The sequence below is a fragment of the Delphinapterus leucas genome, chromosome 17 (assembly GCF_059928025.1).
Source record: "Delphinapterus leucas isolate spDelLeu-1000000601 "Yukka" chromosome 17, BTC_Dleu_Yukka2, whole genome shotgun sequence".
Classification (NCBI taxonomy): Eukaryota; Metazoa; Chordata; class Mammalia; order Artiodactyla; family Monodontidae; genus Delphinapterus; species Delphinapterus leucas.
The window spans coordinates 65,789,933-65,815,965 of record NC_143145.1 but is presented as its reverse complement, the minus strand read 5'-3'; the positions used below and the strand labels follow the sequence as shown (position 1 = coordinate 65,815,965).

General features: G+C 39.9%; 1 protein-coding gene across 1 annotated transcript in view; it reads left to right on the top strand.

The window, feature by feature from the left end:
* ZFHX4 (zinc finger homeobox 4) overlaps positions 1 to 26,033 on the top strand; it is a 158,689-nt gene that overhangs the window by 129,781 nt on the left and 2,875 nt on the right. Inside the window, exons 5-10 of the mRNA XM_089899031.1 lie at positions 5,044 to 5,160; positions 11,248 to 11,465; positions 11,686 to 11,886; positions 12,641 to 12,758; positions 13,283 to 18,673; positions 25,563 to 26,033. The exon at positions 25,563 to 26,033 is cut by the window's right edge and continues 2,875 nt beyond it. Of these exons, the coding sequence (XP_089755157.1) occupies positions 5,044 to 5,160; positions 11,248 to 11,465; positions 11,686 to 11,886; positions 12,641 to 12,758; positions 13,283 to 18,673; positions 25,563 to 26,033 (6,516 nt within the window). The remainder of the gene's footprint in view (positions 1 to 5,043; positions 5,161 to 11,247; positions 11,466 to 11,685; positions 11,887 to 12,640; positions 12,759 to 13,282; positions 18,674 to 25,562) is intronic.

The following is a 26,033-nucleotide window of genomic DNA, read 5'->3' as shown; positions in this document are numbered from 1 at the left end:
GGAGGCCCCAGCAAAGGGGAATAAGGGGGAACTTTCAGAGGGGTACGATGAAAATCACAATAGTCTCATGCAAAGAAATTCAAGAAAGGGATGTTTTTCAAGGAGAAAGGAGTAGTAACATCTATTGAGCAAAGTTAAGTAAGATGCAAACAGAAAAGTGGCCATTGGATTTCACATCATGGAAGTCATTGGTCGCTTTGAGAAGAGGAATGGATGTGAAGCCAGGCTGGAGAGGGTTGAATAATGAATGTGATTTAGTAGAGAGAGAAGATGTGAAGCAAAAAACAAACCAGACCAAAACCAAACCAAACCAAACAAATACTCCTTTTAGGTTTTATTGAAGGGGAATAGAGGAATGGGAGAGAGTCTGGACTTCTCCTTTTCTTCCCCATTTTGCTTCCCAAATGGAACTCAGTGCTTCAATACCTATTAGAGAAAGTAGGTAATACGCAGATAATCTCCACATACTACCGTAAGTTGTTTGACACCAGTGCACAAGAAAAAGAAAAAGAAATTTATCCAGAAACATTACTCCTAGTTCAATATTCAGGGAAGATTTTTTTGAGAAATAAGCAATTAATAATGATACAGTTAGCATTTTTTTAATACTTATTTTGTGTTTTGCTCTGTGCTGACTGATTTTTATACATTATAACAAATCCATGAGGTGGGTATTATTAACTCCAGCTTTACGTATGATGAAACTGATATTTCCCAAGCTAGGCTTAAAGGAAAGATGGGAATTATACAGTGGAGAAAAGTTGTTCTAGATAAGAGAAAGAAACAGACTGGTATGTCTTATAGGAAGGAAGAGGGCATTAACGACTATTGCGTGTGTCTAAACAGTGGTGCACAAAATGTGGTCCTTGGACCAAAAGCTTTAGCATCACCTGGGAACTTAGAGATGTAAATTCTCAGGCCTTACTCTAAACCTACCAAGTCAGAAGTTCTAGGGATAGAGCCCAGCAATCTGTGGTTTAACAAGTCTTCCAGGTGGTTCTGGTGCCGTAAAATTTGAGAACACTGTACTTGAGAGTTAAGTGCTAGGTAGGAAGTGAAGAAAGATGAGACCAGATTGGTAGACAAGGACCGGCTATTCTTGCCCTGTACAGAAGATTGAGCTTTTTCTTTATGTGATGGCAGTCACTGAAAGATTTTAAGTAGAGAAGTCAAATTTAAGTAGATTATATAAAGGATAAATTTGGAGGAAGTGGGGACTGGACAGGGAGACAATGAAGGGGCCCAGGAAGGAATTCTTGTAAGCCAAGAATCTAGAATAGATGCTCCATAAAAAAAATTACAGATGTTTGAGTCACTAACCTCTGCTTCCTCTTTACATGGGCTTAAAAAGCATGTGGTGTTTTCCTTAGAAGACTCAGAGGGTTTCCAAACCCAAGTATAATAAAGCAATGGGAACCAAGCAAAACTGGTGTTCAGATCAGAGGCATGTCACTGAAGCCGATTTGCTTCGAAATTATATAATTTTGTAGAATAAATTGATAGTGATTTTCCAATCATTTTTTATTATTCCAAGGAAAATAAGCTACTCATTCAAAAACTTTTCTTTTAAATACAGTTTATGTGTATGTGTAACTTATAAGATCATCATTTTAGTATGGTAAAAATGCTAGGGTAAGTTAACTGTACTGTACTTTTATAGTATATATGACTATAGTATTATTTTGTCTTCTTCCTATTATTTTGAAATGTTTTAAAATAAAAATGTTTTATCATTTATCTGAAAATTGGGAAGCTCTACCGTACCCTAATGTGCATTTAAGCGTAACTACATTCATATCATAAAGTTTAACATGTGAATAGTATAGTTTTTATTTTCCATGAAGCAAAAGAATAATTGAAATATATACAGTGTGAATACAATATTATGAAATGCTATAATACTTTCATTATTATTAACATGTTAATAATTATTATTATTAACATGTAACATGTTGAAGAAATTTATTGATGAAAATGAAAACTGCTTTAGCATCTTTATTTGGGAATTTTATGTAATTTAGTATCCTTGTTTTGGAATTTTATGTAATTTCCCTCAGTTCTAAGACATCCCTTTAATACATTTAATGTCATATGCTGTTTTCCTTCTTTCATAAAATTGTCTTCCTTTTTTCATAAGCATCTTACATTTTATGGCATTTTACAGTTGATGAAATGTGGTACTTGAAAATTATTCAATAGAATGTAGCCAACTCTTGCCCTTAGCCCCAAATCCAACCTACAAGGTTTTCTAGAAAAAGTGGTTTCTCCATGTGAATACTCTTGACTCTGAAGCCTATTTATAAAATGAATGTCAAATTTATTTCAAAAACTCTCTTTAAGAATGAAAGTGACTTTTTATTTCTGACTTGTAGGAAACTTTATGGTGTACATAAGTTACCCTTTGATTCTTTTTTACGTGATTAAAAATTCGCCAAGTTCTATGGCTCCAAAGAGCCTACCTGTAATAAACAGCTTTCGCCTTCAAAACCACAAAACAGGTCTGAATTGCTGGAGCATTAGAGCTAATTGACTGCCTACTTCAAAGGAAGAACAAGAAAAGTGTGGGCAGTCACAGAAGCAGAGGGAGTGCCAGCAAATCCACCTCTGGAGGTTATGAGCTGTGGCTTGGAGGAGCCGTGCAAAGTTATGGCTTCAGAACTGCTGTTTGCGATTAAGTTGATGGGGAGAGTCTATCCCACAATCTCTCCCTGCTGCTGACACAGAGTCTTTGTTCACATTCAGATTTCTCAAACTGTTGCCAGGGTCAGGCTGAGGTCAGACACCACAGTGATGTATAGAAGAACTTGTCTGGGAATTTCTCTCACACTTAAGACACATACCAGAAACATGAAGAAGAGGATCCTGCAGAAACTGTCTGATGAGACGCAGATGATACTGTAGTTTTTCTTTTCGTACCTTCATAATCTTCGTTTTCTTCTCCTGACGCATAATGTTTTATGAACATGAGTTGGCGATAGCCCTTACAATTTTCTGTCCCCTCCAGATAAGGACATTCAGTAGCACTCTGATGCTTCATTTTCCAGCCCTGGGGGAGAGGTCCAGTAAATCTACTCCAAGAACTCTCGCATCCCTTCTGCCACGGGCCGTCCGTAGGTCGCGGGCCTGACTCTGGATGTCACGTCACGTGTGTGGACTTGGCGGGGACACAGCCTAATCTAGTCATGATCTCAGCCTCCCAGACTCCCAAACTGAGCCAGGCCGCTGTCCCCACCCAGCCTGGGCCCCTGCTGGGAGGAGGGAGCCTGGGTTTGATCAGTGATTATCACCGACAGGTGAAAGCAGGCTACAGCCAGGAGGAGGGTTGATTCTTTCTTCTTCAAGTACAATTTCCACATGTATTGAAAGGGAAGCTGCCCCCAAACCCTCCGATGACCCACCCCTCCCCAAGGACCTCCCCTCTGCTTTTGTGCAGTGGCAAAGTGCAAATATGGAATCAAGAGATTTGTATGGTGCCTTTGAGGACTTAACAGTCGAAACAAACTCTGGTTTCAAATGTATTAAGCGTCCTTGTTTTTCCCCTTAGTTTTTTTTTGGAGTTTCCCCCATTGAGCCCAGAACTGGCCCCCCTCTGTTGTTTTCTGCTCTCATAGTTGTAGAGCATGGCTGGCAAGGGAGGCACTAAATAGCAATTTTTTCTTTTTTTTTTTTTTTTGGTGCTCAGCTGCTACATATGACAGTGGATATTTCATTCTGCTGTCAGAACGTTATTAAAAAAACATGGGGTGTGGAGAGGGCCATGATTTCCCCTTTCAATCACTATAGCATTTGCAATGAAAATTTTATGCAGTGTGTAATTTTCAGTTAATGCTTGACACTTAAAATGTCCGGAGCTGCGTTTTGTACGGTTCTTGAAGGGTTAATTGTATCATGTTCTCTGCATAAAAGCTCTGCTTATCAAAAGCAAATAGAAGAGTGTATGCAAATGGGTGTCGATGACCTTTTGCCTTTCCAGGGTTAATTTATATGGTCATTAAAGATTTTATGAAATTGAGTAGCCTGGTGCTTCTAATCCCATTTTACCTTCTTCTCCTAATTTATGTAATTCCTACCTGAACAGGGAAATATGATTTTTATTTTTCGTGCTGCAATGAGAACAGCATGCCATGCTGTGGGGAGTTGGGAGTCTGGTTATCTGGCATTACTCAGATTGCTAAAAATTCATTAAAATGCGACATCAGCACAGTGAGAGACAAATGATCGCAGGATGAAAGAGAACAGTGGGCCTTTCACGGATTAGTGCTACACAGACCCAGCATAGAGGCTAACTGCATAAACAGATTAATCCACCAGCAGCGGCATAGCTAAGATTTACAGAATAATTAAATAGGGTTGAGTTACTATGAGGATTTCCATGTAATCTAGCTGGTGTGAAACCCGTGAATGAGGTGTGGGGTGATGTGGCTGTCATAGAAGTATACCTTCTTCTGTCCTACGCCCTGTATAGCTCCCCCTATAGAAAAAATAAAATAAAATCCCAGTGTAACTGAAGTTTTGAGATCTTACTCTGACAAATTCCAAAGAATTCCTCTGGGGTCTAAGGGCTGAAAAGCAGGAGTAACACCTGTCTTACATTTAACCCATCATTATCACATTATTGAACTCAGAAATTTTTCTGAGAATTTGGTTCATTCTGCCATTTATCCAAGTCCATGCAGCAGTGGGTTCATGTAGCTTAGGAGGTTCTACTATTGAAATTACAAAATTGCCTTACATCCATTTTTCAATCTTTTCTATCTTAAACTGTACTTCTTTGAAAAGATTTCTTTTTAATTTAATATAGGCACATTTTCTCAGTGGATATAAAAGAAGTTGCTTGAGATTAAAAAATAACAAAACAAAACCTGCATTGGTATAGCCAGCAGGTTCTAATAGTGACTTTTAATAAATTCATGCTCTTTTTTGAGAATGAATGTCTGCAAATGATTCATAAATAACAAAGTTCTTAAATGGTCACATAGTTTATTTTCATGTGTGTTTTTCTAGGGTTTTCCATCCAACTGACTGGTCTGTCTTTCTTAACAGAAGAACAAAGTGAGGAGACGGAAGGAGCTATTAAACCTACAGCCGGGGTTGAGGATGATGAGAAAGACACAAGTGAAAGAGACAATAATGAAAGCAAAAACTCTAATAAAGACTCTGGTAAGATGCTAGAATCTTTCACCTTTCCTTCCCCCACCTCCATTCCCTGCAATCTGCTCTTCCTTCTGTGCTCCCCCCCAAAGCTTATTAAAAGCTTTTATTCATTTTAAACTGTCTGAACATTCCCACTACTATTCATTGCATGTGCATTTTGCATGTGATTTCTATCAGTAGCCTCCCATTGACCTATTTTTAATCATAACCATCTGACAGAATAGATGTGGATAAGTTGAAGAATATTGCAGGACGACCAGCGAGATTATTTTTTAATCAAATCAGTTTGTGTGCTTGTAATTTTTTAAGCGCCTTTCATTAATCTTAGCTATACTTGTGATTCCTCTGATGGCATATTAATTTTTCATAAGCACAGGATTAGATATCACTTGAACTTTTTCATTCAATCACATGTGCTCCCCCCCTCCCCAAACCACATAACCTTAAAAATAAATGTTATTTTTCCTTGCTTTTTTACAACTTACACTCAGGAATTTGCCCTTTTTAAGGGCATCTATTTGAGGCATTTCAAACAAAATCCAGTGAAAAAGTTTACAGATGATTCAGCCTAAGAAGAGGAAATATCATTGAGAAGGGATTAGGTGCTGGGTAATTTTGATCTTCTAGAATAGACAAATCCCAGTAATGAAAGCTACTGTCTTTGAAAACAAACCTTCGTGTCATGACATTTACTTGTGCACAAACAAACCCTAGGCCAGCATCTGGTGTGGATACCTAAGGCTTTTTCTGTGTTTGATTTGGCAAATATATGACTTCATCCATGCTTTGTATGTATGAGATGGAAATCTATGGTCCCAATGAATATTACATTGGCTACTTTTGCTGCACGCTATACCTAGTTTTATTATGTTGGACTCATTGAAGCAGAAGAAGTGCTGAAACGGGTTCAAGCCTATTAGTTTCAGGTAGTCATCTATCTTTTCCTTGAATTCCAATGACAGCCGCATCTAAAGAAGCTTGTTTTCACTGTGAAGACATTGGGTTGGGCAGAAAATATCATTTTCACTTGCAAGTTTATTTAAACCTGAATTATCCCATATTTGTGATTCAGTCTTTGCATATCTAAGTTTTCCATTCCCTTCAAAAATTATTTGAAGGCCTCTCTGATACCCACCCCACACCCTTCAATGCTGAATTTGTTTCTGGAGTCCAGTGAGAAGAGTGCCATTTAAATTTGCGTCTAGGATATAGTGGCTAACATATGATTCTAATTTGATTTAAACAAAGAAGATCTAAGGTTGGTTTTGAGCCTAAAGCAATGTAAAAAAAAAAGATGCCCTAGCTGTATATTAATACAGTTCCTGAGGTCACTGACAAGGAATTTGAAGTACCTTGTGATCAGTTAAGGTCAAGGGTAGTGCCATCTAAGCTTCATTTGAAAAGAATTGGCAATAGCAAGGAAGTCAGTTTAGGTCTAGGATGGACCTCATCAAGGCTAGCTGATGGACTGCTTCAGGGAGGGCAGGATTCTGCTGCCTTCAGTGGTGATTTTCTCACAGTGGTGCCAAAAGAGATTGCAGACCATACACCCACCCAACTCCATTCTTCAGAAGAATGTGTAAAACACACAGGACATTGGTGTTCGTTGAGCGTTCACGTAATACATAGGAATGTGACATTGTGCTTGGCTTTAAGTAACTAATACCTTGTAAAGGATGAGTTGTGGGAATCTCTTGAAAATGGCTCCAGTCTCACCAATGAGGCAAGAGTCTTACTTGGAACATACCACAGATGCAAGGGCTCTATCTCCACCAGCCCGGTTTACTGCTCTAAATAAATAATGGGCTCAATCACTCCTTAACGGCCTGATGAGTTATTGTCTTTTCTTGGGCATCTAATTGTACCATCTAGACAGGACTCGGCATATGAGAGGATACAGACCATTGGATAATGATAGTTTTCTAAAACACATTTTTATCCCTGCAGAAACGCCTCCCCAACTACAGCTGTAGGGATAAAAATGGGCTTTCGTACCAACTCAGAGCAATTACTGAGATGCTAATATTTAGCCTTGAAACCTCTCAGACACCAAGACAGTTATTATTGACAACTAACATGAACTTTTAACAAAGTTTTCTGCTTTCTACATTGAATCTGATTAGGTGAAAAAATTATTATGTGGATTTTTTTCCTTGTAAGTATTTCTAATGACTGAATGAGCACTGATGTATATATTGGTTTTCTTCCTGATGTCAGTGATAAATGTCAAAAGTACTGGCAAATTTATAAGTTAATCACTATCTTAATGTGTTAGATGGGAAAACAGTGTGACCCCACTTTAACACAGAATTTTTTAGACAGGAAGGAATTAACACATGTTAGGAATATGATGTTTGTATAAGCTGTTGTACCGTGTTGCTGACATTAATCTCTAGGACTAGAGCTTTCAAAATGAGACTTGGCAATATGCAAGTTATATTTGTTGAATATTCATTCATAATAGAAAAGCCTCCTAATGCCTCATTTATATTGTCATTTAAATCTAGTGCCACTTTAGATTAATTATAATCCAAATTATAGCTCTGTACACTACAAGAATTAATATAGAGTTTATCCAGATTAATATATTTGCATTGAAAATGTAATATGTCCCTGCCACGGCTAAGGGGACCACTTTTTAATAAGGGAGTAAACATGAGGAAAGATGGAAATTAACCTTCATTATTGTAATTAAAATTATCCTTTCATTCTAGTCTCATTAGAAAAAATACTGTACCGGTAATTATAATTTAGGCTTATTTGGAGTTGAATACCATCTTCTGTTATATCCAAGTTTTATAGTATTCAAACTTTACCAAATACATTGATTCATAAATAATAACTCAGCATTTTGTTATTTTTTTCAAGATTTGCTTTGAGTACACATGTGTTATTGGGTTTTCCTCACTTGTTATGAATATAAACCATTTTACAACCTTCTGTATTTTAGGGATTGAAAATTTATTAAGTAGGCAGCATCTGAATTGAAATGAATTATGTCATTTTTATATTAGTAATCTCATGCAAGTTAAATAATCCCATAACTGACAGATAATCATTGGCTCATTTATTTTGCAGTCCTTATTTGTAATTAAGCTTCATGTTTTAGTTAAAAATGCATTAAAATTACATTTTTTTTGAGGATAGTGTGATGGCCTTAATAACACAAAATGGATTATGATCTCATTTCAAAATTGTGTCTAAGGTAACAAACAGTGTTTATTTCAAGTAAAGTTGTAAACATAAACTATGAATAATCAGAAAACTTAAAACCTTCCTAAAATTAATTGGCCTTTACTTAATATAAGATATTTCTAAGATAAAACAATTCAGAGAAAGACCCCAGAGTTGATTTCCTATAATTTACCAGGGAGGCCATAATACCTGAGATGGCACCCCTTTGAGTAGAAGAGGCATGCATGCATAAAATATAATGTCCCTCATTTTTGCAAGTAATCCTGGTGACCTGTTTTATCTTCAAGAGTCTGTTTTTGTCATATGTTATTGCATCTTAGCATTCTCTGCTGTTGCTGCTGCTTCTTATCAGTGACACACATTTCTGGGGTGCCTAGCTAGAGTTAGGGGGTCTAGACTTTATTTATAACTTCTTCTCAATTTAAAATAAGATGGTCTTTAGGAAGTTCCTAGCTTACATTAAGATCATGGTTTCATTAACTAAGTTAATTAACAAAAAAATCTCGAAGCTGACCCATATATTGGATGGAATACTATATCCAACACTTATTTCGATGGCTATGAAATAGTGACCCTAAAATTTAACTCTTGATGCAGCATGAATGTCCCTAAATTCAAAAGCAGTTATATTCTTGATGATATTAATGTACATAAAAATAATATGGATTAATTATATCAAATATGTACACCAGTGTAAAGTCTTAGTAAAATGTTTCAAACCTTGAAATCAATGTTCTTTTGACCTTTATAGTACTACTATTAGAAGATATATGCTTATAAAAATAAGGCCATACTTATACATTGAATAGATTCAGAAGTTTCTGGAAGGTTTATTCTGTTTTTGATGTTCCTAAGGCCTGCAAGCAACAAGAGTTGTGGAAATTCTCATTTACCTTGTGTGTGACAGTCTTTGATACCATAGGGAACTGGACCAATTTATTATCTGGTCATGTCTGATTCTCTCATGTACACAAAAGAATGATAGGGGAATATGACATAGTATTATTTTCTTAAGGAAGCATATTCTTACTCACTATTGGGAAACTTTCGAAGAAAAATCTTCCAGTCTCACAGGAAAAAAGCAGCTGATAGACATTTGCTGACTTAAATGACAAGCATTTTCTACAACTTGATCTGACACCTGAATCAGTAAATTTTATTTGCAAACTTTATATATCATATTGTTTTCTTAAGTGTTTATTTTTAACACTTTAAAAATGATAGCACAAAATATATTCTGCTTTGAGAATTTTGCTTTAGATGAAAGACATCTTTTTGATACCAGAATTAATTACGAAATAAGCATTCTTGTTTTTGACATATCTTTGGATATCAAATACTTGGATATTGTTTAATAAATGTAATAAAATTATTTAGTCTATCTCAGGTTTAAGTTCATCCAAATTCGATAAATTGTTTTTTCAAATGTCTAGAAAGAATCTAAATTTCTCTAAGGTATCTGTATATATAGGACAAATGTACCAATTCAAATAAAATCTAGTGTTTGTAAATCTAGAAATCAGTAGCAGTGCAATTGGTTTGGAAATGTAACACTAACTCTGTACCTACCGCAAACCCCAAGGGAATAAATTATTGTCATTATGTCATTTAAATTCTAGTTTAATTTTGCTCTCCTCAGAGTCAGATTTACTTTTAAATTTCTTTCAGAGTTTGGGATTCCTAAAATTATTTATATGGTACAAAACATGCATCTCCATCCAGGAGAGGAAAATAATGTATTTTTTGGTTCATTTTTACTTTGTTTCCATAACATCCTTGACCTTATTTTTAAATTAAAACTGGGTTATTTTGCAATAAGGTATAATTTGTTCATTTATATGAACCGTATGTGGATTGAAAAAAAATCAAGATAAATCTTCATGCACAGCATACAATCAGATTACGCCTAGACTCTATATTTACGCGGGGTCTGATAGCAATCAATGGTTTAGCTTCATTGCATTTCAAGATGTATTTGCACCCAGTTGTCCAGTGATAGTGTCCTCACCCTGGAAATAATTTAGTTGCAAATTGACTGGAAGATGGTGAAAATTGAAAGTTAAAATTAGAAATACTCATAATAAACAGCAGAAAAAAGGTCAGATGATGCCGCGCTATGATGAGATTGGAATGGCTGGTAAATGAGGTTTTGTGTTTGTCGTGAGATGTATGTGACATGCCTACCCAATGTCACTGTAATATCCAGCCTCGCAGAGGAGATTATCGGGAAAATTGATGCTGGAAAGAATTTTCTGTTAGATTGGGAAATTAGAATCACACTCTCTCCTTTGATGTGTGTGAGGCTTCTATACATTATGTTGCTCATCTAGGCAAAATTTTAAACTATCTTTTAACACCGAATATTCAGATTAACCTCATAAAACAATTGTCTTCTTGATCTGGACTACAGTGTTATGTGCACAGCCAACTGCTGAAACATCTAAAGCAAAGAATAAATCACAAAAAACAGCAGTGGATATGTACTGTATAATTTTAAAATCCTACATTCACCACGTAAAAACACTGTTTTCATTTGTGAATTATAACTAGTCAGCTCTTCTCAGAATTTTGAAATGTTTTCAGTGTCCCGGAGTTTTAGAGAAGAGATAGGTAATTAAACATTAGCAAAAATAATTATTTTCTAAGTTAGCATTTGCGAATGGGAGTAGATTTGCTTTAATGTGATAAAGCCGTACTGAGACACCAGAGAGCACGTGTTATTGATGAATCTTTCAAGGTCACCTACGGTTATCAAAATATAAGACAGGAGCACATTTTAAAATATATAAAGTCCACTTGGTTAGGGGACAAAAAGAAGTGTGATTTTTGTCTTTTGGGATTAGCATCATATAAAAGTGCTTTTCTGGTTCTTTGGTAATTCAGTGGATTTAGAGCCAGAGATATTTGGAAAACATAATTTTTCTGATATCGACATTGTTAGTCTTTTAAAATTGAGGTGTCCTATTCTTTTTTGGGAATCAGGAATAATCACACCAGAAAAGGAGCTAAAAGTCAGCGTGGCAGGGGGAACCCAGCCACTCGTGCTGGCAAAAGAAGAGGATGTGGCAACAAAAAGATCAAAACCTACAGAGGACAATAAATTCTGTCACGAGCAGGTAAATGTGTTTTCTTTTTCCCTGTACTGTGTAAACATGTTTTTATTATTATTATTATTATTGCCCTTGATAATTTTAGAGCCTCCAAACCATTCCATGCTGTTGAAATGTACGTAGACACTGATTGGCAAGGTAATTAACTCATGGTGTGACTTCTAATGCTCTGAAGTCATCAAAATCCATTAACTAATAGTGACCATGTTTATTCAATATTTTCCAGTTCTATCAGTGTCCTTATTGTAACTACAATAGTAGGGACCAAAGTCGTATCCAGATGCACGTTCTGTCACAGCACTCAGTGCAGCCGGTCATCTGCTGTCCCCTCTGCCAGGACGTCCTCAGCAACAAAATGCACCTCCAGCTGCATCTGACGCATTTGCACAGTGTGTCTCCGGATTGTGTGGAGAAGCTGCTTATGACAGTAAGGATACCAAATGTTGATGCATATGTGACATAATCTCTGTAAAGGTATCAACACAAAATCTGTAATTATTGTTTGATAGAAATTTATTTCTTCTGTGTAAGAGCATCAAGCTCTTACTGATTGTGTGGTAGGAATCACAAGTAAAGGCCCATTTGTTGTCTCTTGTGCTTTGGAATAAACCCCAAATATGATACAAGGCATAGCTTATTCAATAACACAGATTTTGCTGACTTCTTCTCATGCCTGTAATGTTAATCAAATGATTCATGTGGGTACCTTGAGTTTCATATTTTCTTGGCTATCAGTTCTTGGTTACAAAAACTTTCAAACCATATTTCTTAAATGTTTTCAATTTTTGTTGGAGTATAGTTGATTTACAATGTTGTGTTAGTTTCAGGTGTACAGCAAAGTGAATCAGTTATACATATACACTTATGGATATACATATCCACTCTGTTTTAGATTCTTTTCCCATATAGGCCATTACAGAGTATTGAGTAGAGTTCCCTGTGCTATACAGTAGATCCTTATTAGTTATAAACCATATTTTTTAATAAAAGAAAAGAAGAACACTGCATCACAATAGCATTGATCCAAAATTTGAAGGAAGAGCATTGGCCTGTAAGAGTCACAGAATGTCCCTGCTTTGGTTGGAAAGATGTAACTGGGATATGCTACTAACCAAGGGCAGATGTGACGGAGTCTGTGATTTCTGGGGTACCTTTGCCATGAACCCCTTTGGTTTTCACAGGTGCCTGTCCCTGATGTGATGATGCCCAACAGCTTGCTACTGCCAGCACCCACCTCTGAGAAGTCAGAGCGGGACACACCTGCAGCCATCACAGCCGAGGGGGCCGGGAAATATTCAGGTATGCCAGCCTCGGACCAAGATCTGCACAAGACACACTCAGGGCCTTGCATCTGTGATGCTGGTCCAGCATTATTACTATCAAAGAATTTTTTTTTTCTTTAAATCACAGGGGGAAAAAAGTATGGCATTTCCAAAAGCCCTAGTTTCTAAGGCATATTTAATATCTAGTTATCTGTAAACTGCCCTTGGGGGACCTAAGTATCAATGACCAGGAATATTTTGTGTGTTCTAATTACTGAACATGCCATTTATGGCCCTTGCTATCACGCTGCTGGTAGCATACTATAATTACCTTTGTTCTTCGTTATGCTGAAATTCCTTGAGGTCAGGGGTGATTTCTGATTCACCTTTATAGCCCCTGGGCCCAGTACAGTGCTTGCCATATAGTAGTTGCTCAAATAAATATTTCTTCAGCAACTCAATTAAGCAGAAACCTTTAGAAGCTCCTACTTAACAATATTCATTGGCGTTTGAACTGTAGACTTCCTTCCTATAAGCGATGTTTATGCTTTATTGACACAGGTGAAAGTCCGATGGATGACAAAAGCATGGCAGGTCTTGACGATTCAAAGGCTGGTGTGGAAATAAAGAGTGAGGGGCAGAAACCAACTAAAGAACCCACAGAAGTGCCGGAATGGAATAAAAACAGCAGTAAGGATATGAAAATCTCCGACACACTGCAGGATCAATTAAGCGAACAGCAGAAACGGCAACCACTCTCTGTTTCGGACCGCCATGTTTACAAGTATCGCTGTAACCATTGTAGCTTGGCTTTTAAGACTATGCAGAAGCTTCAGATACATTCCCAGTATCACGCGATTCGGGCCGCTACGATGTGTAACCTGTGCCAGCGTAGTTTCCGTACATTCCAGGCTTTAAAAAAACACTTGGAAGCAGGCCACCCCGAGCTGAGTGAAGCTGAACTTCAACAGCTGTATGCCTCCTTGCCCGTGAACGGTGAACTGTGGGCAGAGAGTGAAGCTATGGCCCAGGACGACCAGGCCCTAGAGCAGGAAATGGAGAGGGAGTACGAGGCAGACCATGAGGGGAAGGCAAGTCCAGCAGGAAGTGACAGTAGCTCTATTCCGGATGACATGGGCTCTGAACCAAAGCGGACCTTACCTTTTAGAAAAGGGCCAAATTTCACGATGGAAAAATTCCTCGATCCATCTCGCCCGTATAAGTGTACAGTGTGTAAAGAGTCGTTCACCCAAAAGAACATTCTCTTGGTCCATTATAATTCAGTGTCTCACCTGCATAAGTTGAAAAAGGTTTTGCAAGAAGCTTCCAGCCCTGTTCCTCAAGAAACCAACAGCAGCACAGATAACAAACCCTACAAGTGCAGCATCTGCAACGTTGCATACAGCCAAAGTTCGACCTTGGAAATCCACATGAGATCCGTGCTCCACCAGACAAAGGCAAGGGCTGCAAAGCTGGAGCCCAGCAGTCACGTGGCCGGTATGCACGGCGTCGGAGCCAACGTTAATAGTCCCAGCCAAGGGATGCTAGATTCCATGAGTTTAGCAGCAGTAAGCAGCAAAGATGCCCACTTAGATGCCAAAGAATTAAATAAAAAGCAAACTCCGGAATTAATCTCTGCTCAACCTACGCATCACCCGCCGCAGTCACCAGCACAGCTTCAGCTGCAGCTGCAGCACGAGTTGCAACAGCAAGCTGCGTTCTTTCAGCCTCAGTTTCTCAACCCCGCCTTTCTGCCTCATTTTCCTATGACTCCGGAAGCGCTGCTGCAGTTTCAGCAGCCTCAGTTTCTCTTTCCATTCTACATCCCCGGGACGGAGTTCAGCTTGGGGCCAGATTTGGGCTTGCCGGGCTCTGCTGCCTTCGGGATGCATGGCATGACCGGAATGGCCGGGTCCTTGCTTGAAGACTTGAAGCAGCAGATTCAAACCCAACATCACGTTGGCCAAACTCAACTCCAGATACTTCAGCAACAAGCACAGCAGTACCAAGCCATACAGCCCCAGCTTCAGTCTCAAAAGCCGCCGCCGCCACCACCACCACCGCAGCAGCAGCAGGCCGGCAAATTATTGAAACAAGAGCAAACCGCCGCGGCCAGTGCCGACTGCCCCATCATGAAGGACATACCCTCTTACAAGGAGGCGGAAGAGGTTGCTGAAAAGCAAGACAAGCCAAAGCAAGAGCTCATTAGTGAAGGTGAAGGGCTCAAAGAAGGCAAAGATGGAAAGAAGCAAAAATCCTTGGAACCGTCCATCCCGCCGCCCCGAATTGCTTCAGGGGCCCGAGGAAATGCAGCCAAAGCGTTACTGGAAAACTTCGGTTTTGAGCTGGTCATTCAGTATAATGAGAACAGGCAGAAGGTACAGAAGAAGGGCAAGAGTGGGGAAGGGGAGAGTACCGAGAAGCTGGAATGTGGAACGTGTGGGAAGTTGTTCTCCAATGTCCTTATTCTAAAGAGCCACCAAGAACACGTACACGGCCAGTTTTTTCCGTATGGAGCGCTAGAAAAATTTGCTCGTCAGTACAGGGAGGCCTACGACAAGCTTTATCCCATTTCGCCATCTTCCCCAGAAACACCCCCGCCCCCGCCTCCGCCTCCACCGCTGCCTCCAGCCACTCCGCAGGCTCCTTCCCTGGGGCCTGTGAAACTGCCAGGCGGGGTCTCCGCTCCGCTCCAAGCCCCACCGCCCACTCCCCCACCGCCCCCACCGCCCCCACCTCCCCCACCGCCCCCGCCTCCCCCTCCCCCATCTGCTCCCCCACAGGTCCAGCTGCCCGTGTCCCTGGACCTTCCACTCTTTCCTTCCATCATGATGCAGCCCGTGCAGCATCCTGCGCTTCCTCCCCAGCTCGCCCTGCAGCTGCCCCAGATGGACACTCTCTCGGCCGATCTCACTCAGCTCTGCCAGCAGCAGCTCGGATTAGATCCCAACTTCCTAAGGCATTCTCAGTTCAAACGCCCACGGACAAGAATTACAGACGACCAGCTGAAAATCCTGAGGGCTTATTTTGACATCAATAATTCTCCGAGTGAAGAACAGATCCAAGAAATGGCGGAGAAGTCTGGCCTCTCTCAAAAGGTTATCAAGCACTGGTTTCGAAATACGCTTTTTAAGGAGCGGCAGAGGAATAAGGATTCGCCCTACAACTTCAGTAACCCTCCCATAACAGTTTTGGAAGATATCAGAATCGACCCCCAGCCCTCCTCTTTAGAACACTACAAATCTGATGCATCCTTCAGTAAAAGGTCGTCGAGAACCAGGTTTACGGACTACCAGCTTAGGGTTCTTCAAGACTTTTTTGACACAAACGCTTACCCAAAAGATGACGAAATAGAACAACTTTCTACCGTTCTCAATCTGCCTACCCGGGTTATTGTCGTATGGTTCCAGAATGCTCGTCAGAAGGCACGGAAGAGTTACGAGAATCAAGCAGAAGCTAAAGACAATGAAAAAAGAGAACTTACTAATGAGCGGTATATTCGAACGAGCAGCATGCAGTACCAGTGTAAAAAGTGCAATGTGGTTTTCCCCAGGATCTTTGACTTGATTACGCATCAGAAAAAGCAGTGTTACAAGGACGAAGATGATGATGCCCAAGATGAAAGCCAAACCGAAGACTCCATGGACGCCACGGATCAGGTGGTGTATAAGCATTGCACAGCGTCTGGCCAAACGGAGGCACCCAAAAACGCTCCTGCCCCGGCGGCAAGTTCTGGCTCTGGGACTAGCACCCCGCTGATCCCGTCACCCAAACCGGAACCGGAGAAGACGTCTCCAAAACCCGAATATCCCACAGAAAAGCCAAAGCAGAGTGACCCCTTGCCCCCTTCTCAAGGCGCCAGACCAGCGCTGCTCTCAGCATCCACTTCCTCAGACCCGCCGCCGGCCTCGGCCGCTCCGCCGCAGACACCAAAACAACCCCAGCTTATGGGAAGACCTCCCTCGGCCTCTCAAACCCCGGTCCCTTCCAGTCCGCTGCAGATTTCCATGACTTCTCTCCAGAACAGTCTACCTCCACAGTTACTACAGTACCAATGTGATCAGTGCACAGTTGCCTTCCCGACTCTGGAACTCTGGCAGGAACATCAGCACATGCACTTCCTGGCTGCTCAGAACCAATTCCTGCACTCCCCGTTCTTGGAACGGCCCATGGACATGCCCTACATGATATTCGACCCCAACAATCCACTGATGACTGGACAGCTGCTGAGTGGTTCTCTCACACAGATGCCCTCTCAGACCACTCCCTCCCACCCCGCAGCCCAGGCCACAGCTGCTGCTTCCCTTAAAAGGAAACTGGATGATAAAGAAGACAATAACTGCAGTGAAAAGGAAGGCGGCAATAGCGGTGAAGACCAACACCGTGATAAACGCTTGAGAACCACCATCACCCCTGAACAACTGGAAATTCTCTATGAAAAATACTTATTGGATTCCAATCCTACCCGGAAAATGCTTGATCATATTGCACGTGAAGTGGGGCTCAAGAAAAGAGTCGTGCAAGTCTGGTTCCAGAACACACGAGCACGAGAAAGGAAGGGCCAGTTCCGGGCAGTGGGTCCAGCCCAGTCTCATAAACGGTGTCCCTTTTGCCGAGCCCTGTTTAAGGCGAAATCAGCCTTAGAAAGCCACATTCGCTCCCGGCACTGGAATGAAGGAAAGCAGGCAGGTTACAGCTTGCCACCAAGCCCTTTAATATCAACAGAAGATGGGGGAGAAAGCCCGCAGAAATACATTTATTTTGATTATCCATCTCTGCCATTAACTAAAATTGATCTCTCAAGTGAGAATGAATTGGCTTCTACAGTGTCAACACCTGTTAGCAAAACAGCAGAGCTGTCGCCGAAGAATCTTTTAAGCCCTTCTTCTTTTAAAGCAGAATGTTCTGAGGATGCAGAGAATTTAAACGCCCCTCCTGCTGAGGCTGGCTATGATCAAAATAAAACTGACTTTGATGAGACTTCGTCAATTAATACGGCGATCAGTGACGCCACCACCGGAGATGAGGGAAACGCGGAAATGGAAAGCACCACGGGAAGTTCTGGAGATGTGAAGCCAGCTCTATCTCCTAAAGAGACGAAAACTCTCGACACTTTGCCAAAAACAGCAACCACACCCACCACGGAGGTCTGCGATGAAAAATTTCTCTTTTCTCTCACGAGTCCCTCAATACCTTTCAACGATAAAGATGGTGACCATGACCAAAGTTTTTATATCACGGATGACCCCGATGACAATGCTGACCGCAGTGAAACGTCCAGCATAGCTGACCCGAGTTCACCAAATCCATTTGGATCCAGCAATCCTTTCAAATCCAAAAGTAACGATCGACCAGGTCACAAGCGTTTCAGAACCCAGATGAGCAATCTTCAACTCAAGGTTCTCAAGGCTTGCTTTAGTGACTACCGAACTCCAACCATGCAAGAATGTGAAATGCTAGGGAATGAGATTGGTCTGCCCAAACGCGTGGTCCAGGTGTGGTTCCAGAATGCAAGGGCAAAGGAAAAGAAATTTAAAATTAACATAGGGAAGCCTTTCATGATCAATCAAAGTGGCACGGAAGGCACCAAACCAGAGTGTACCCTCTGTGGGGTGAAGTACTCCGCCCGCTTGTCCATCAGAGATCATATTTTCTCCAAACAGCACATTTCAAAAGTGAGGGAGACCGTTGGGAGTCAGCTTGATCGGGAGAAAGATTACTTGGCTCCGACGACCGTTCGACAGCTGATGGCACAGCAGGAACTTGACCGTATAAAGAAAGCTTCGGATGTGCTGGGCTTAGCGGTACAGCAGCCAGGCATGATGGACAGCAGCTCCCTTCATGGCATCAGTCTGCCAGCAGCCTATCCAGGACTCCCCGGCCTCCCCCCAGTCCTCCTCCCTGGAATGAACGGTCCATCCTCCTTGCCTGGATTTCCACAAAATTCAAACAGTAAGTCATTTCAAGGAGAGTCTGTCTATTTAATTAAATAATATTAGGCAGCCAATGACATGCAACCAAGAACAGGGTATGTTGGATCTCTTTTAATTTCAGTAAGTTAAACCATTATGTTATTTGAAATATATATTTTAGTGGCTATAGTTAACAACTTATAGAAATAAGCCAACCTGCACGTATGCAGGAAAAGAAAGACAAGGCAGATCAGAGTCTCAGAAATATATTATTTATATCATTATATCTTTATATTTTAGAAACATTCCTTTAATATACTCATTTCAAAACTGATTTCAAACGGCATTTCAGCACAGGCACGTGGCACAAAATTTGGTATACATATTAAGAAAGTGAAGCATTAAGTAATATATCCATTGGTTTCCTAATTTATGTAATTTCCAAGAGACACTGATTTTTTTTTCCTTTGATTTTGTACTTTTGGGGTTTCTTTTCCCCCTTAAATGCCAGGAAGTTCAAAAGCTAAGGGCCCTCTAGCCACAGGAATTCCCCTGCATTACACCTAGGAGGTAATAAAGCATATATATGTAAAGTTTAACTACTAAAAATATGACTTCTGTGATCATTTGTAATTTAGTATTGCTATATGATTTTGCTTTTAGTAGCATTCATTTTGTTACTTGTTATTTATGTAAATTTAGAACCTTAAAAATACACTTATATTACTCCATGCCTTTCCACCACCACCCCTAGCCTAGATTTATAATAAAGACAGACCAAAATGGTAAAACTGTTTGAGGCAGTCCCCGATGAAGAATCCAATTCTGTGTTTATCAAGAGAAATGCAATTTGTACAGTTTAGGTTCTGTGAGTAAGTATAGGTATCCAATTATCTTAGGCTGAAAAAAATTGAAGATAGTGTGCTAGGCATCCATGTAGCTACACATATAACACAAGTTGTATATTATCCAAAATGGAAAAAAAAATGATTCTAGTTTCTTCTTTAAAGTAAGTTTTATTTTCCAAATTAACAGTACAGTTTTTAAAAATTTTTTACAAGGAAATTATGACATTCCAAAGAGACATCTAGAATGAACTAATTACATTTATCTAGAAAGTTTCCAAAAACACAAAAGGAAAGCTTTTTTTCATTTTCCAAATTGGACGTTTACATAAATTTCAAACTTTTCAATTTCATCCTTCTCTTATGGCGATTTACATTTTAATGTGACTCTGGAAGACATTCCCATTTTAACTTTTATTTTGGGAGACATGAAAACAATGATATCAAATGACCCTTTGGCTACTGATAGCTCATCTGATTGGTTCCCTGTCCAGAATGACTTATTGGCATTAGAGAGAAGCAGAATGAATCTGCACATATAAACAGTTTTACCAAGAAAATTTCTGCGAGGTCTTTTCCTTTAACTATCACACCAGCTACCTTCCCCTGCCTGCCTATGAATGTATTAGTCTTCTAGTCTCACTTTATATATCATTGTAAGTATTAAGTGACATCTAGAAAAATGTCTCATGTAGAAAGACTCCTGTGATCAGTTACATAAAATAGAGCTTTTCCACATAATGTCTAATGTGGAAAAATTCCATGAGCACTTATATATAAATTTTATAATTATGTAAAATAGAATAAAATTTGATATTTACAACTGGCTAAGAACACTTGAAGTATCTGTGCCTTTAATGTACAAGTCAGCTTTGATTGATGATCCTATGTAGTCACCCCACTAAGTGGTGGTCAGAACATCTTGTTTTTCTCTCCACTGGATCGGAAGGCCTTTGCTTGGACAACAGGTCCTTCCCTGACTACCCTTCTGGTTTGTCACTCTAAAACTGGTACCCTGAGGGCCTGTACAAGAGAAAGCCAGGAGGGAGGAGAGAGAAGATATTTATGAAATATTTCCTAACCTTTCTCCTCATTCTACACACCATAAATATAATTTACATCTTCCCCCCTGAAATATAGGCCCTTTTTATAACTCTCAGAATTGTGGGAAGATGTTAGAGGCAGGCCCTTCTCAGACAGCACTATTTTTAAATGCATCAGGTACTGAGGGCACCACGTATCTGCTGCTTCATTAAATCATGGACCAAAACAGACCGGAGAGTGTTATAAAGAGAAAAGGTCCAGGAACATACCTACTGGAATTTGCAATTTCTCTTGAATTAGTTCTTTGTTTGTGAAGGAGTTTAAACATTAGCACAGCAGAGTTATCAGCAGGATCCCATCTGAGAGCCTGAATTCCCACACTTCCAGCTCACATCTTTTTTAGGTTAATTGATCTGTGGTGGGTAAAGCTGAATATTTTAATCATCTCATGGAGTAGAGCTGTGGCTCTCCATCTTTCTATCAGCACCTTTCTACTGTATTATTTTTCATCAAACAAATATCTCCATTGCTCTATGGAAGAAATAGACAGACCAGCTAGGTGAAATAAAAGAAGAAAATTGCTTCATAAGTAAAATATTTCTGTATCTCTCCCATGCCCTGGGCTCTTGTAACAGTTTGTTATCTATATGAATAAACTTTGACCATATGATGTGTTCACCTTGGTCCCATTTTAATGGGATTTAGTTATGGAAAAGGCTTCATTTGAAAGACACCCCCATCCCTCTGAAGGTAGATTTCAAGGTTTTGTTCCTAAGAAAATCACTAAAAAGGGACTCCATTGAGTGAGATATGCTGTAAAGTAAGCAATAAGTGTGATTCCGAAGGCTACACCCCAAAATTGACTTAACTGCAGTGTACATGTTCAGTTTTAGCATTTATCAACCTCTAAATTTCCTGATTTAAATACCCATTTTATTCCTTTTTTTTGGTGGAATTCCTGTTCTGTTTTAGCATCTTTAATTCTCATAAAACCTCCTTACCATACTTCCAAGAAATCTTCAAATTATTTAGTCTTTCAAGATCACAAAGAAAACCCTTTGAAGAGCAATATCCATCATGTGTGCCTGCTTTCTGAACAATGACTCAGCCCTGTGTTCAGTATCACTACTTACTATCATTCATGTTTGATAAGATAAATTATTTTATACTAAAAATTTTTTCCACAATTGTCTTTTTCTATCATGATCATATGCAAAAAGGGGAAAGTGACAATAGAAAATCACATGCCTGTACACCTGGAGAAAGAAACCTTTAAATTTACACTTTATCCTTTAGGATGTTAGCTTCTTTTGGTTAGGAAAATAACTTGATTTTCTATTTTTAATGTATTTACTTTATTGTTTTAAGCAGTGTCTGATTTTTATATGTTCCATTAGTCTTTGGAAGTACTGCCTAACCCAATTCCCTTAAATGGAACTTTAGAACATGGCTTTTGCATTTTTCTCATACTTCAGTGTAATTTGCTAGCACTTTTGGGGTAAATCTAGATAAGAGTAGGTCTTTAATAATTTTAGCACAATTGTCTTTGGCCCATGTACTTAATTAGTTTTGTTTTCCACCTCAATAGTAAATTTTTCCTCTGGGACACCTAGATCAAAGCAACTTGGGGAAAAGACACTACCTCTACGTTCATGGTGAGACAGGCATTTTCTTCTGAAAAGAATTACTTTGGGGAATAGGCAGCTGTTTCAGGAAAACAAAACCAAATAAAATGATGGTAAAAGCTTTCATCTCTCTGTGAAATTTCAGAGAATTGGAGCAGGAGTTAGGGAACAGGAAAGAATGTAACTTTGTAGTTACCACCACTTATTTTGCATCCTGATTACTGTTCGGTTTTTCTCTTCTATATGTGGTTTTCATATATCAATTGACTACTGAACTTTTGACTGCAAACTTCTACAAGTTTATGTCTTTTATTAGTAGACCCAATGTACATTATTCATTATCCTTAATCTGTATCTTTTTTCCTAAAACTTTTACTTAACAGCTGATTATTTAAGTCAGCTTATTCCTCAAGATGTTGCATTCTTAAAAACCTCTGGTAGTCTTTAACTATAGTAGTTAGGATTCCTATGGCAGTCTTCTAAAAATTTTCATTACTTCATTATATGACCTCTAGATAGGAATTTGTAGACCTCATCTGATGGGAAAGCCTGAGTCAACAGCTACTGATCTACTTGCTTTCTAACTACCACTGCTATTTTTTTGTCTTAGTTCCTTAAAATTTCTCTTGCCTTAAATTCTCACGTCAGAGAGATAGGTGAGCCAGCAATTTCTTTAGATTTAGGGGGGAAAGCGCTTAGGTGGAAAGGGGTGCAATTATTGAGTACTAAGTCTAGATGTACTAGACCCAGAAATAAGGTAGGCTTTATGAGTCGGCAGAAGAAGCTGGCTACCAACATAATGTCATCCTGACAACGCAAGGAAGGACCTTCTGTCCTTAGTAAAACTTCTTCTGCCAGAATCACTCATGCCTGAAATTCTTTAATTAGGTATTAATTCTTCTGACTTAATACATTATCCTCTGTTAAGTGGAAAGTAGCATAGAATATCATGAAATCAGAATATCATAGCAGAAGAAACCTCAAGTTATCGAATCTAGTATATATTGATCCTTTTCAAAAATAAGTGTATTTATATCTCTGTTTTTATTCTTGCAAATAAAATTGTATAGAGAGGCAAGTGGAAAGCAGATCAAGATACCAGGCGTCATAGTGTAGGAATAAAGGCAAGGGAGTTGTTGGTTTGGGCCCCCAAAAGCAACTCTATTGCTTCACAGTTTTGGGCTGTGTCTAAGTCCCATGGAATCCGAGAAGTCTATCATTCTAATTTTTTATTTACTTTTTATTTTTTTGCGGTACGCGGGCCTCTCACTGCTGTGGCCTCTCCCGTTGCGGAGCACAGGCTCCGGACGCGCAGACTCAGCGGCCATGGCTCACGGGCCCAGCCGCTCCGCGGCACGTGGGATCCTCCCGGACCAGGGCTTGAACCCGCATCCCCTGCATCGGCAGGCAGACTCTCAACCACTGCGCCACCAGGGAAGCCCTATCATTCTAAATTGGATTAAAGATCCAGGAATTTACCAATTCATTCCTACCATACCCCTGCCAGTCTTAAGCCATTTTCTTTTAAATTTATTTTGAATGTGTCATCCATTCTTCTGTAAAATGTAGATACTTGTTACCAGTTTCTCCTGGAAATACAGTGTTATTATTTTCAAGGATTTTTTATTTCATTTTTAATATTCCAACTGTTTAACATTTGAAATTGATTCAGTTAGACAGGAAGATGAATTTGAGTGGCAGCTATAAAATTTAGTTGCCCCACCTCCATATCTACCATCGAGTTGTATATTTCTGTCTATCAAGTCACTTCACAGCTCTAGGACTCAATTTTCTTAAAAACATGGAATTTTTAGCATCTGTCCCTACTTACTATTGAGGATATTGGGAGACTATTCTCGAACATGATGGATATTCCTTAGAGATTATTACTAATACAACTACAGAAATTATTTCAAAGCAGATCAGAGAAGACTTGGGTGTGGTAAGGTTAAAAAGAAGAGCAGCCACTAATAAGCTAGGCTAATTGACGGTAATATGATAATGATTGGGGTCAAGTTGAGAGTGATGTTGAGCACTTGAGAGTATCTTGAGTGCTAAGCCTAAGACAAGGTTTCTCAGCTGGATAAAGACAAATTAAGAAAGTTCTTTTTCTAGCTAAAGAAATGTGTTTTTGTGTCACTTGTTTTTCATTTGTTTCTTTTCACACCCAAATGTTGCATTTAGCATAGAAGTAAGACTTCAGCCAATATTTAAAAGATGGTTGTCTCCACAGCTATGCGCTAATAACTGAATCTTCATTTACCTTCTCCTAGTTAATTCTCCCATCAACCCATCAGGCCTCCATCATGATCCTTGCCCCGATTTTTTGGTAGCAAGCCTTCCCTCGTTCAGGAACGAACCACCACCCAATTAGGTTTCCAGTCTGTTCCTCTTTCAATCAACTCTATTTGCCTCTAAAAAACAGACTCAGGGAAAGCACAGACTTTTACAATTCCCTTTTCTATCCTGAGCTGTCTTTTAGTTTCTCCCCCAACTATACAATGCCTACAAATGGCTTTGTAATAGGTTCTTACCAGCCACTGCATTAGATTGAGTACTTGAAATCCGGCAAAGATCTCTTCCATTTCAATACGAGTCGTACTGTACCCGACTTGTGTCTGCCTACTGAGCATTTAGTTTCCTTCCTCTAATGAGATGAGAATCATTTTTGCCTGCTACAAGCAAACCTGGAAGAAGCATGTTTTGGGGGTGATGAAGTTGTGTGTTAACACATTCAATTCCTATCAAATACTCTTAGCCAAAGTGTCAGGATAATAATGAGAGCTTACCCTGCACCCTTGACACCACAATCAGGCCTCACCATGCTCGGTGCTAGTAAAGAAGAGCTGTGACTTCACTGTTAGTTGTTTCTTGGTGTCTTCAGTGGACATTTACCGTGGCTATTTAATTAGCTTATCACCTTCTTTATTCAGTGCAAAGGTATTTTTCTACCGGAACTTAGGCAGACAGGTTTCATTTTAGTTGATACCTAAGTATTTTTAATGAACGTGGTAATTATCAGACTGCTCCCATGAAGGACAAGTGAGTCTGCCTTCCCAGAGGTACAGTAAAAATTGGTTAAAATGAAGAACAGAGGAGGAATCTTACAAAGTGTATCAATTAGAAGTGCCCACTGCTGTTCACCAGGATGTTTTGTTTTGTTTTTTTTCTAACCGACTGTCATATGATGGGAGCCTTTTGTTTTCTGAGTAAAATCTTGCTCAACTGTGTAGTTTCCATTTCTGAGAGTCACGGTGGGGATTAAAGCTAATAGAAGAAAGATGACGCACCCAGAAAAGCTGGTGCAGATGACTTTTCCTAGCGTGTGTAATACGTCTTCGAGCGCTGTTTCGGGGTTGAGCATCCGTGTGGCTCCGTGCACTGACAGCGGGCATATCTCTGTTATCGTTCACAGCTTTAACGCCTCCCGGTGCAGGCATGCTTGGGTTTCCTACTTCAGCTACTTCGTCTCCTGCCCTGTCTCTCAGCAGCGTCTCCACCAAACCTTTGCTGCAGACTCCACCACCTCCACCTCCATCCTCTCTGTCAGGACAGCAGACCGAGCCGCAGAACAAAGAATCTGAGAAAAAGCAGACGAAGCCAAACAAGGTCAAAAGAATCAAAGAGGAGGAATTAGAGGCCACCAAACCGGAAAAACATCCCAGAAAAGAGGAAAAAATCTCATCTGCTCTTTCAGTGTTGGGCAAAGTCATAGGCGACACGCATGTGGATCCTTCTCAGCTGCAGGCTTTACAGAACGCGATCGCTGGTGACCCCACGTCCTTCCTAGGCGGACAGTTCTTGCCATACTTTATCCCTGGGTTTGCTTCCTATTTCACCCCTCAGCTCCCCGGAACGGTGCAAGGAGGATACCTCCCGCCCGTCT